Source organism: Cyprinodon tularosa, unplaced genomic scaffold (assembly GCF_016077235.1).
Source record: "Cyprinodon tularosa strain WSP-4 unplaced genomic scaffold, ASM1607723v1 ctg33, whole genome shotgun sequence".
Classification (NCBI taxonomy): Eukaryota; Metazoa; Chordata; class Actinopteri; order Cyprinodontiformes; family Cyprinodontidae; genus Cyprinodon; species Cyprinodon tularosa.
Window position 1 is genome coordinate 525,466 of NW_024039041.1, and position 13,030 is coordinate 538,495.

The 13,030-nt window shown below is 38.9% G+C and overlaps 1 protein-coding gene across 1 annotated transcript in view; it reads right to left on the minus strand.

Annotated features, from left to right (window-relative positions):
• map3k22 (mitogen-activated protein kinase kinase kinase 22) overlaps positions 1-13,030 on the minus strand; it is a 51,683-nt gene that overhangs the window by 18,708 nt on the left and 19,945 nt on the right. Inside the window, exons 4-8 of the mRNA XM_038293729.1 lie at positions 7,808-7,905; positions 6,085-6,122; positions 3,182-3,281; positions 1,750-1,866; positions 1,488-1,602 (exon numbers count right to left, since the gene is read on the minus strand). Of these exons, the coding sequence (XP_038149657.1) occupies positions 1,488-1,602; positions 1,750-1,866; positions 3,182-3,281; positions 6,085-6,122; positions 7,808-7,905 (468 nt within the window). The remainder of the gene's footprint in view (positions 1-1,487; positions 1,603-1,749; positions 1,867-3,181; positions 3,282-6,084; positions 6,123-7,807; positions 7,906-13,030) is intronic.

The window sequence follows — 13,030 nt, forward strand, 5'->3', positions numbered from 1 at the left end:
TATGACAAACAGTCCCCCTGTAAAGCTGCTGCACAAACTGAGAACCTGTCCTTGTAACAGGCTGAAATGATCTGACTGAGCTCAGAAAGATGTCAGGAAATAACAGGAAAAAAAAGACCCTAAGGGAATATTCAAAACTGTTAAAACTGCTAAACAGCTCAGCTTTGCCATCCCTCTGTGCCTCACTGTCCCCCTCCTCTCTCCTGCTGCCATACGTCTTTAAGGTTCCCCGGCTCACATCACATCTTCCCTCAACCATAGCCTGGGACCGCCTTCCTGTCAGCCCCTATCTGCCACCACTCCTCCTGCTTCTTTCAGGTTTGTAGCAGGAGACCTGACATAACTGATGGGACTCAGGATACAGACAGCATTCAAAAGGGGAAAGATTGGCTTAACCTACTGCTGGGAAATGCAAATGTTTAAGGTTTGGAGCGTGCAGCCCAAGCATTGACCTTTCTGAACAAAGGACAGAGAAAACACTGCTCCACGAAGCAGAATGAACCTGCATGCTGAGTTAACAGACAGCAGACCTGGGCTGCACTGGTTAAGCTCAGCACTGACACCCTGACATGACAGTGACACCAATTAATTAGGTAAAAAGAGACGCTGCTTACTGTGAGGAAAAATGCATCTTTGCTGCAATATTATGTTTCCCTTCCTTAATGTACAGTTTGCATCTTCTGCTCTGAGCTGCTTTAGTCTTTATTTTAAAAAATAAAAAAAAGTGGCAGAAATTGAATAAAGAGAACTTCAGGATCTATTTTAGATTTAAAAAGAGAAGGCTTCACATTTTTGCCTTCCTGCAATGTGGGTCAATGTCAATACTCAGTATTATTAGAGAAAACACATGTACCAGAAAGGGCAGTTGTTTGGCAGACTTTTAGCATCTTAGATGAGCAAACGTATGGTGAGCGTGGCTAGCAGTCTCCGGGAATATTTTTACTGTTAGGGTTTCCAAACAGCTGCTAGCATTTTCAAATCCAGCAGGTGTTGAGTTATTATATTTTTTTCTTTCTGAAATTCAAGCAAAAAAGCGATCTGAAAGGGGTAGATAATTTTGAAAGTAAAATATATATATTTGAGAAAAATATCAGAGTGATCTAAAAAAAAATGAATGTTATTTGAGACTGAGAAAAAACTTTTTGAGAGAAAATATTGTCATAGAATAAATAAAAGATAAATTGACAAATGGAAAATTATTTTTTTGCTAACATTTTATATGTATTTTACTTTGTACTCCCCTTTCAGATCTTTTTTTTTCTTAAATTTAATAATAACACAATAATAACAGCAGACACGGGGATTGAAAGATAAAACGGATAACAGTTAAAGGAAAAAAAACACCTTTCCTTTCAGCCTTCCTGTTATCCACTCTAAATTGTACTCTCTCCTACAGGCTAAACAACTGAAGACATAAATACACTTTTTTCCCTTTTACTGAGACTTTATTGGTAGGTTGTGAGTATCGGAGGCTGGTGGTAACTCACCTGTTGAGTGTTTGCGCACTCTCTCTGAGCCTTTAAGCAGAGAGCCCTTCAGGTCCCCTAATGACCGTGATGACTTCATCTCGCTCTGTTTATCCCGGGTGTTCACCTGTAGATACTAAATAGGAGGGAATCATTGCAAGCATTACAACGTCATCGTATCACAGGAGGAAGTTTGTTTCATCATTCATTTAGGAACCAACATGGTCTCATTCATATCTGACACTCATGACTGCACTAATAGTGAACATGGTGAGCTACATACATGGTTGTTTTTAGGGGTCTTCAGTAGTATCCTGAGCAGCCCATTGGTTCCAGAAGTGCTGCTCAGAGACAACACCGCCTGATCCAGGTCCTCCTGGGTCTTCAGGGGCAGCAGCAGCTACAGAAACAGGTAAACATAAACCTGACATTTCATTCCTTGGTGTTGCATAAGGAGGCAACAGTGTCAGAAAGGTGTAGATGTGAAAAATAACCGTTTTACAGTAACTAACTTTCTTTAATCTGATTTTTTTTTTCTGTGCAATAAAGACGAAGCTACAAATGCTTTCTCAAGTTTGATAATGAATGCTTCTCCCTGGGCAGCATTTTAACTGCTGGTAAACACGTTTTATGATCTACTAAAAAGGTTCCTTTTCAGGTGGAAAATACCATTGAAGTGGAGTGCATCGTTCATCGTTCATATTTAGCAGGTTTTCTTGCTTGGATGGAGCTCCAGACAGACCTCGTGTTACGAACAACTGTGTCTACTCTAATTATTTTCCAATAGACTTTCTAGAAACCTTATGCCGTTTGTGTTTTAGTGCTTCTCTTTTTATGCTGAGTAGGTGCCTGGTTTTCCTTTCTTTCTTTTTTTTTAACATGCAAGTGCTTGTATCTCAATGTCTGTGTTTTGCCTTGTCTTTCTTATGGAAAACACCATCTACAGAACTGCTCCAACATTTAGATATGCCTACTTCTTCACCGTCTTATTAAACGGCATATTTTAACTACATTTAACACCTAAACAGGGCTGCTGCCAAATGTTTCACTGTATCCTTAAAGTGAAAATGAAGCTTCAGTAATAAAAAAAAAAAAAAAACCCACTGGACTTTGATTTCCAAGTTTGAAGACGTTTCGCTTCCCATCCAGGATGCTTTTTCAATTCAAAATGTCATAGTAGCATTCAGTTCCAGGCTTTATAGAGTAGCCCAAAAAAAAAAAAGCCTTGTTATAGCTTAGAAAACATGCAAATTGAACTGAAAACAGGTTCACCCCTTAGTAATGGGAAGTAGTTAAGGTCATTGTTGCCCTGCAAATTAACCTGAAACTGGCCCATGCCTCTGTAATGTGGAGTCTTTAAGGTCGTTATTGACCTGGCTTAATAGGCGTGATGTTTTGACCACCTGCGTGGCAATGACGATTGAGATGATAGCGAGTAGGAATCAACTCTACAAGGCATTATAGGTTTTCGACAGCTGAAACCTGAGTCCGCCCCCTCTGTTTAAGGTGTGCCAGACTCTTCAGTAATTTTTTACTAAATACTACTTTCTCTGAGGATTATTTTCTCTCTTGTTTCAAATATATATATTCAAGTTTTGTGAGTACTTAGGATGATAACATTACATTAAAGAAAATAAACAAATCTTTGGTATTTGCTCTTCCACGCTTCATCATTATAAATATAGTCAGGATTTCTGAAACTTCTCCTCTCTTACCTCATTCTCTGTAAAGAAGAGGTCCATCTGCTGACCAAAGGCCTCTGTGACTTTCTGCAGAAGCTCCTTGATCTTCAGCGGCCTCTGAAACGGTATGATCCTAAACCGACAGAAACAGATTAAAACACCAGCTGCATTAGAAATCACAGGGAAGATATCTGTGTTGCATATGTTTGCAGAAACTCTAAAGAATTTCCCTGCTAAACAGCAATGCTCTTTTCTGCTGCTTTTAGGGAGAGGGATTGCAAAACAAACAAACAGAAAATAATTCATTAAGAATTTGAACAGTGTTTCTGTGGCAAAGAGAGCTGAGATACTGAGAAAAGATTAAAACAGAAAGAGAAGGAATAAACTCTCTGAGATAGCTACAGTATATCTTTGCTCATCTACTTAAAGGGGTTCAATTTGTTGGTGATTTTAAGAGATTATATAAATATATACACACACACACTATATATTTAGAACTTTGTGTTTGTAAGACCTTTCATGCATCAGCGTACTTCCCAATCAGTGTATGCATCGGTTGCTGTTTCAACAACCGCCATGGTCTCTCCGCTAAGCCAGCACAAAGGCAGATGGGAAACTTCCTGAGAGGAAAGAAAGGGGGGGTATCTGAAGCGGCAGCTAAAGTAGCAGGATGTGTGCCTTTCCCTCTTTTAGAGAGTGACAGAGCAAAAGATACAGAGATGTGGGGATATTTACAGACTCTGAGAGGAAAAATAGAGGCGACCGACTGCATATAAGAGACTCTCTGCTGCTTGTCTCCTTTTTCCCTTCCATCGTTCTTCTTTTGCTTTTAAAGAATCTGCACCCACCCCCCAAAGTCTTTATAGTATCCTGATAAAAGATGTTGCTTTTATCCCATCGTTTCCTCATCAGAGGCCACAGCTTAGCCTATCTTAATGACTTCTCATTGGTCCCCTCATTTAAAAAAGGAGAGGATTCTGGGAATTGGGAGGCCTATAGATCAGAGGCGAGCAGCAGCGTAGCTAAATGCTCCCCGACTGTTTAGATTCAGCAATGATGTGTGTGATAAAGAGCTGGAGGGATGTGGTGGAGGGGGGGATGCTGCACTAAAAGATATGGCTTTCCTTCCTCTGCAAGCGAGCATGTTGAAACACAGTTTCAGAGGAGGGGACAAAAATAAGAGAACAGATTTGCAGATGAAAGATTGCCTTCATAGCGCCCAGGCTTTTTTTCCCCCCTTTCCTTCAAACTCACCATCATACACACAAAAAAAAGAAGAAAAAAAGAAAAGGTTTGGCTGTGCTCCTTTACTCTCTGGCCAAAGGAAGAGAGACACTCTGCAGCGCTTATTTCCTGCCTAAAACCTTCACCGCCTGCCAATGAAAAGAGAAACCTTCCAGTCTGATTCCTTTGTGGACAGAAAATATGATTATCCTGACTCATGGATTCCTAATACCTCAAGCGCTGCAGATGCCTCCGGTATATAGCATTTTATTTGCACACTTACTGCACAATTAAGTTGGCTTCACAATGTGCAAGTCAGATCACACTACTGATAGCCTTTCAAAATAAAACTAAAAATAAGTTTTGCTTTTTCTCTTTAATTAAGTCTGTCTCCTGCAGGTGTAAATCTGCTTTGGGTTTATTGCAAACAAACACCCCAGATAACCCCGGCAGAAATAATTTAAATACTTACTTCCATTCTAACACCTGCTAACATGATTTTATAGATACATATGCATCTAATTAGGCTAACTAATCTAACTGCGATGCTGCTTTTTAATTAGTTTACCAGAATATCTTAATATCCACTGAAAACATTCTATGATGCTTTGATCGACAAACGACACCACTATTATTACTGGTATAACGAGTATAGCTGCAACTAAAAATTGTTCAAAAAAGGTGAAACTAAAACTTTTCCACTTGATGACTTCTGCATAGAGCACATTGACAGATGAATAATTTTTTTTAAATCTTAAATGCAAAATATTAGTTTTGGTTTAATTATTGCTCTAAATCATTTCCTCTTAAAGGTCAGATGCTCATAAAGATATCTCTATACTCTAATTAACGATGAATGATTACTAAATTAGACGATTTTTCAATAATTGATTAATCCGAATAATTGTTTCAACCCTATATAGAGTATAGATGCATTGAGCAAACACAATAAGGTCATATTTATTATTCTTTTGCATTATTTCATCATCTTTTGGGAGATGTTTGTGGCTTCCTATTGAAAACAAACTAGCTGGTTGAATGAGGATCATTTTAAACACGTCGTTTCCTGGTATACTAATAATTTAAGATATATTAAATGCGGCCTTCATCCTTCAGTACATATGTCTCAGAGCGTAAAGAGTGATTGCAGCACGTAAGGCAAAAGGCCTGAACTTTGTCTCGGAATATGGGGGGGGGGGGATGCAAAAAAAATTTACACCTGAAAAAAAAAAAAAAAAGGAATGGAAGACGTGTTGGGTATGCTCTATAAACAGAACATCTACCCTTACATACCGAACTACCAAAGTTCCCCAAAGGTTTAAACAGGTTTAAAGCCGGGAATGTGGGATAAAACATCCAGAACGATGCAGCATGCCATAAAATATTAGTTCAGGGTTGAAAAGAGGACAGTGAACTGGAACACTTGCCGCTCTCACATCCTTTAGTTGATCACTCCCCTCTCCTTCAGACCTCCCTGCATCTTTTCCACTCTTAAAAACACAATCTGGAACACAGAGCCTTGGCTAAATAATCCAAGCAGGAATTTTCCTTCCCTTTCTGTTACTCCGCCATGTAACCGCGATTTCCTCCCTTAGACACAAAATCCCCGGCATGGCAAAGCAAAACAAAATGATCCAAACTACAGAGTTTTGTGTTGGACAGTATGAAAAAAAAATGAGGAAAGAAAAACAATACGGAGGTTTCCAACATACCGTTTTTCTCTCTCATGCTCCAGCTTGACTCTTAAATCCTGTAAGGAGGAATAAAAACAAGAGAGAAAAGTTATAGAGGTGGAAAGTTAAAATGATTCATGACTGTATGAGGGGATTTGGCCGACAGAAGAAAACTGGGCAAAGAAATTAGGTGAAGTTTTATTAATGCCTGTTGTTTTTGTTCAGAAATAAAAAAAAGGAGGACATGACACAGTCTGTGTGTGTTCTAGTCAAAGTCACAACCAAAGGGAGCAGGAATCTGGAGGAGCCTGTAAGTCTGCATGAGGTCATTTTGATAAACTAACACTGTCATCATATCAGCGCGGGAGATTGGGTGAAAATTAGGGGGAAGGGGCGGGTGGGTTTTACCCCTTCTGGCAAAGGAAAGCTGCAGTCCGGGCGGAAACCCTCTCTGCTCCACACTGTTTGTTTATGCCTCATCATAAACACTTTGAGAGGATTTGCCAGTTATCATTCCACCGACGGGTAACAAACGTGCAAAGGAGGTCAACTTCTGAGAGCGACTCAAGGTGACAGAAAGACGCAGGTTTCTACAAGACGTAGGTATAAAAGCAGACCAGCTTCCTGCGCTGCCTTCATTAACACACAATAAGTTGATTTGTAGAAGGCCGCCCTCTAACTGCAGCGCAACCTTCACCTGCCTTTGGCAGCACGCGACGTCTGAGTCCGGCTAAATAAATCAAAATGACAGAGCGACTGAGGTACTGAGTGAACCTATTAAGACAGTGAAGGTTAAAGGAACAACTTAATAAAATGCTGTAGGAAACGGATCACCATCAGATTTAATTTAAGGAGAGTTTTCAGTATTAAAGCCCTAACAGCTGGAAAAGCATCAAATATAGATTTCTTAATAAAATCTAGGTACATTGACAGCCAAAAAATTTTTTTATACATTTTTTGAAATATTTTGGACATTTTAAAGCAACACATTAACTTTGGTGACGTTTTGCTGTCTTAAGGTTTATCAAACCATGAAAAAGCACAATACTGGGATGGGCCTCTGATTCTGTCCTATATAAAGGGATATTTCACCAAGATTTCTGGTATATGGACCAACAATCAGCTTTGGTTTCCTTTTTTAATCAGTACAATCATAACTTTTCCCACTTTCCACACGTGGAATAATCCTAAACCCAAATAATGTATTTTTATTTCATTGGCGTGTTTGACATCTAAATGCGACCAAATATAAAGGCAAAAAGTAAAATAAAAAAAATAAAAAACATCTCAGAAGGTGGGAATTGGATTTTTCATATTTAAAAGTTTGTCATTATAACTCTATGACAAAACAAAAGAAAAACATAACACCGTTCACTTTCACAGTAATCCAGATCTTCAAATGAAAAAGCAAATTCCAGACTGTGTGAATAAAAGAACGGTGAGCTTTAGGGGCTTTAAGCCGCCTTTTCTAAAGCCGGGTGAGTTTGCAAACGTCATCAGTTATTAGTCATTAACCAACTAAACCTGTTTATGTTATTCTTGGCTGCTATTGAAGAAACTCATATTTAAAATAGTAATAAAAAAAAAAGAAGTCTCTGAATAGAAATTGGCATGTTCCACTAACTCCAGGTTACACAAGAGCCTGCATCATTTTCATTTATCATCATTTGATAATACCCATACATTCATTATATATCTCTGTAGTCATCTGTTAGCTGCAGTAGCAGGGGAGGTATGGAAGGCATGTAGCTATGCTATGTACCTGTTTGTAGAGTAAGGTTCTGTTCTTGTGCTTGTGGCTGGAGTAGCGGCCCAAAGCGGCCAGATCCTTCATGATGGAGTTGAGCGCCTCCTCGTCATCTGCAGCCAGAAGACACACAAAGTGAGGGGAGAAGCAAAAACAGCTTTGTTTATTTCATAATTAACTTAAAACATTAGCCACATAAAAGCCTTTTTTTTTTACATTTTGAGAGAAATGTTTAAGTTTATGTTTGATGATTTTCATTACATTTGTGCTGCAGCTTGTTTTGGCCCAATTGTGGCCATGAAGCAACACCTGGGCTGCTACTTCCTGTTCTTGCACCACCTGTCAAGTTTCCACAAGTGGGAAAATTCCAGTGGTTGTACACGTGTTTCATTTTTTTTAAGTTAAGCATGCATCTGACACTATCACTCAAAGGGATCTTTATCACATCACTGCAGGTTCAAAGAGGTTTAATGATGAAAAGAGTCTCTCAACTACATGAGGTCCAGTTGCACAAGTAAGTTCTGAGATTTTTCCCTTTTTGCATGACAGCAAAGTTCTGCAAGATATTTTAGATTATGGAAAATTAAGAGGGGCGGAAAGGATAACTCACATTTAATATTAAAGTAAATTGGAACCAAATTGCTATGTTTTAGCACATAAACACACATATGCTCCGCAGGAGGAAATCATACAGATGAGCATTAGAGGCATTACCATATCAAGAGATTATAATGAGGCAATTATGAATGAGGGTCAGATGAGTACATCCATCCTACAAATATGCACAGAAACCAGGTCAGGTGTATGCAAGACAAACAGCACCTAAAGGAAAGGCTATATTCTTTCAGACAGAGTCATGCTCTCATTATCAGAAGGACCACTGGGGATGTGTGCAGGCAGCAGATGGGTGCTGAGGTGCAATATGATCCCAGGCTGTTCCCTGGCAGCAGCTCAGTCCAGTAGGGTCGCCCTGAGGTCATGGGACACCCTTTCAGCAGGATGACATAACAGATGCTTTAATGTGACTTTTTATCTAACTTAGATGTAGCAGCCAGCTTTGACTGAATGGAAGCGAACGCTTCAAATAAACTGAAACTTTGTGTGTATTCCATATAAAGAGAGGTCATTCTCAGTAAAGAAAACATAAAAAAAAGGCTTATTTCTGGAACACTTCTTATGTTCACAGATAAAGTTTCCAAAAAAGTCTACAATTTAAATTCAACATGAAAAAAAAATCTAGCCTGCCTAATTTGGCACATCACTCTTAATTAGAGACCCTGACATCGATTTGAAGCTTGGTGATGTTTACAGTAGAGCTGAAACAATTAATCGGATTAATTGATCTAGTAATCGATCAATCATTAACTGAGTATAGAGACTGTAAAATATGTCTTTAGCTGATAGAGCAGTAATTATATCGACATTTAAAAAAAACATTTTGCATTTAAGTTAAAAAAAAGTTTATTTCTGTAAATATGCTCTATCCAGAACTACTTAAGTGGAAATGTTTTAGTTTCACCTGATTTAATTTCTTAAAAAATATATCTTTAAGGAATCTTTGGCTATCTGATTAATAACCTAAAAAATAATTATATAGTATAAATCAGCCTTAAAGGCTGATACTCAGAAACCAGGTTGTCTGCGAGTGTCGCAGGGAATGCAAATGTGCCTCCGCCCCTGAATTATAGGTGACGGCAGACAGTGCCACAGACAGGAGGCATTTGATTGGTCAAATCTCTACATCCACTCTAAATGTGTATTTCCTGTTTGGTACCTTACCGGCTGGTTTTGTTTGTATGACGGCCATTGTGGAAAACGACTCGTGAAGTTGGACCATCTAGAAGAACAAGGTATGTGAAAACGCTGGGACCCTTTTTCCACCTGGATCCCGGCTCTTTTTGGCCCTCATGTCCCTCCGTTGTCGCACAAACTTGCCCTTACTTCCTTAACGAATCGGCCGTATCTAGACCTACAACTAGTTCGTGATTGTCCCTCTTTCTTTGTGGCGTGGAATAACATAGCGCAGACCTCGCTTCAATGTTGGGCATAAATCAAAAATATCTGCGACAAGCTCACTGCGACACACAGCTGCGGGGAGTATAACCAGCTCTTAAAGCTGCTGCTGCTGCTCCACATCAGAGTGGGTTAATGTGGTTCATATGTCCCCTGTGGACAATGGGTAGATACGCTCTGGCCATGCAACACTCTCTAACCACAGTGAATGAGTAGTAAAGAGTGAGGCAGATGGATGCCCAACGTTCCCTTCTAGACTTTGGAATGCTTTGGAGTTAGGGGAGGTAGTTACTAATCCATAAAAAATACAACAGCCAATCAAAAACAGAAAAGAAAACAGTTCCAATCTGTGTTGTTGTCAAACAAATGGGAAAAAAATGCATTTGCCCATTGCTACAGAAGAAATATTTAAACAAAAAGTCTCCAACTACTGAAACTGTGGATGAGGAACCATCTTACCTTGCTAACCTATAACTAACATTCTCCAAAGGTCACAGTCTAAACTTAGAGGTCACCAAGTCTCCATTATAACATATGAGAAAATCTAGATTCCAACCTGTGTTTTTCAGGTCGGCCAAGGGAAGGATTTCCTTTTGTTGAATGACAACTACATGTAATTTTAACTAAAACACAAAGTGTGCTTCTGGGCAGCAAACAGCCCCAATGGTTCTAAACATGTTTAGCAAATGTAAGCATAATCGTTTCGGCTTGTTAGATCAGAAGTGACTGGTGCAGTGTGTTGATGTCCATACTTTACTGTTTTTTTTTTAGTTTTTACAGTATTATTGGCTTGTTTTTCTGAGAGTAGGGTGACAGTAAAGGGGGTATGAGAGAGGAGGAGAGACATGCTGCAAAGGACCACAGGTCGGATACGAACCCGGGTTGACTGCATCTAGGACAAAGGCCTCCGTACATGCGCACTAACCACTGCCACACCTGCACGCCCCGATGTCCATACTTAACGCTCAGTGGGATCACGTAAATTAGCAGGTCAGCCCAAGCTCTGATGTTCTGACCGTATGCCGATACATTGTCGTTAAAAGGTGATTTTAATGCGGGTTGCTTGCTAAGTTGTTTGAGCCGGGTCGACACAGGTCACTGTGTCTAAAAGCTAATGGCTTCCAGGTTTGAACAGGTTTTGTCAGCCAGTGGGAAAGGGGTACAGTTATTTTATTATTTTTATTTTCTTTAGTCCAACGGTTTTTAATGTTCTTTTTTGTTTCTGCATTTATTATTTTATTTTATTCTTACCTACTTGCTTTGATTCTATTTTATTTTCCTATATTTTAATCATGTAAAACACTTTACATTGTCTTTGTACTGAATACAAATACATTGACCTTGCCTTGCCTTGCCTTACAACTCAGAGGTGGTATTTCATTACCTTTTTAACCCTAAAACCATACAGGAGCTGGGGTGAGGTAAGGAATGACCCACAGCTCTCTGCTTAACAGCACACTCCCTTCTTTTACAGACAAACAAAATAATGCAAAGACAAAGGAAATGTTACACCCACTGTATCTCAGCTCCAGTTTAAATAGTGGAAACAGTGCACGGGGTGGACTGGTATTTTTAGAACACATGGTGATAAATCTTGCAAAATGTTGATTAATTACCCAGGCATATACTTACCGCTTTATTAAGTCAGGGCAATAAGAATATTATATCTTTCCTGTGTTTCTCAAAATTGACCCTATATTGCTTTTTTTTCTCTTACAGAAAAGAAAACTTTATAACTCAAGTGTTTATGCTTGTTAACACCTACAGCTGTTTAACAGAGGAGGCATGCGAGACATGAAATTCCACCTCAAGATGTAAATAATCACAAATCTTCAAAAGGCAAAGCTCTTGAGCTTTACAGTGAAACCTCGATGCTGACGCAAACACAGGAGGCAGGTCTGGCTTTAATCCATGGTGGCAGCAAAGGTGGATGACTAACAGCTCAGCTCTGGTCAGCCTGTCCTCCCTGGCAGGAAGGAACTGAATCACTGTCTGTTCTGAACGCGAGCGGGCAGCCCTGGTTTATTACTCCACAGCAGGAAACTCATGGATTTCTAATTGACTCAAGGAAAAACTTTTTTTTCTTCCATTGCCACTCTAATTGCACAATAATTATTTCGGATGCAATCTTTTTAAAGAATCAATGTCTTCTCTCCATAAATAAAAGCACAACAAAGCAATGAAGGACATGTTTTTAAACCTTAATCATTGCTTTAAACAGTGACTTGTTAAAGTCTTCATATCAAACCTGGCGTGGTTACCGGTTTATGGTATACCCCAAAATAAAAAAAGTCATGTTTCAAAACCACTGAGGTTTTTGTTTGGCAAACCGCTCCAGCTGTATAAGTGTTACAAATTTATCAGAGAAAAAGCTCAGGTTGTGAGCAGCTGCAGCCTCGTGAGCCCTTGTCCTCTCACACACCCCCATGTAGCTTCCTTGCTCTATAGGTTGAATGATGGAATAATTGGGAAGACCATCAGCAACAGTCAGGAAGTAGAAGGTTCTGTACATCGGTTCAGACGGTAGGTCTGTAGGGGAATTTTTTATAATCTATACTAAAAGAAGTTGGTCAATTCTGCAAGGTTATTTAAATATAGTTAAATTCTTTCATTTCAAAACTTAAAATAATAAATTTTAATTTATACTAAAATTCCAAGCTATATATATATATATATATATATATATATATATATATATATATATATATTTTTTTTTTTTTTTTTTTCTTTTACACAAAAATGACTCCTGACTGTGGTTTGTAGAGATGTCTTGACACTGCTCTATGCTTGATTATCTATAAGTTCTGTCAAACACAGAAAACTTCACACCAGTAGTTTTAGGCCTAATACCTAAACCTAATTTAATACTTCCTCTTTGTCCTTAGGCAATTTTTTTATCCTGTCCCCTAAAGGCTAATTTTAATGCCAACATTTTCGGAAAACAAACGGAGAGTGGATTCAATGTGAATTCCCACCAGTGCCTGTTAGAACTAATTTCAGTTCAATCCAACTTTTGGATACTTCTGATATTGACTGTTATACTGCTGCTGCAGTACTATACTTGCCTTTAAATGTAGTAACAGGTAGTTCTAAGGACTAACTTATGGGGCAAATTATAAAAGTCGCATTCATTCACTGCTTTGCGTTCTCGCCAAACCTTTTTACAAAACATGTCCAAATGTGGCTGTATTGTGGTAGAATGTGTAGAAGTTGAAGTGTCATTAA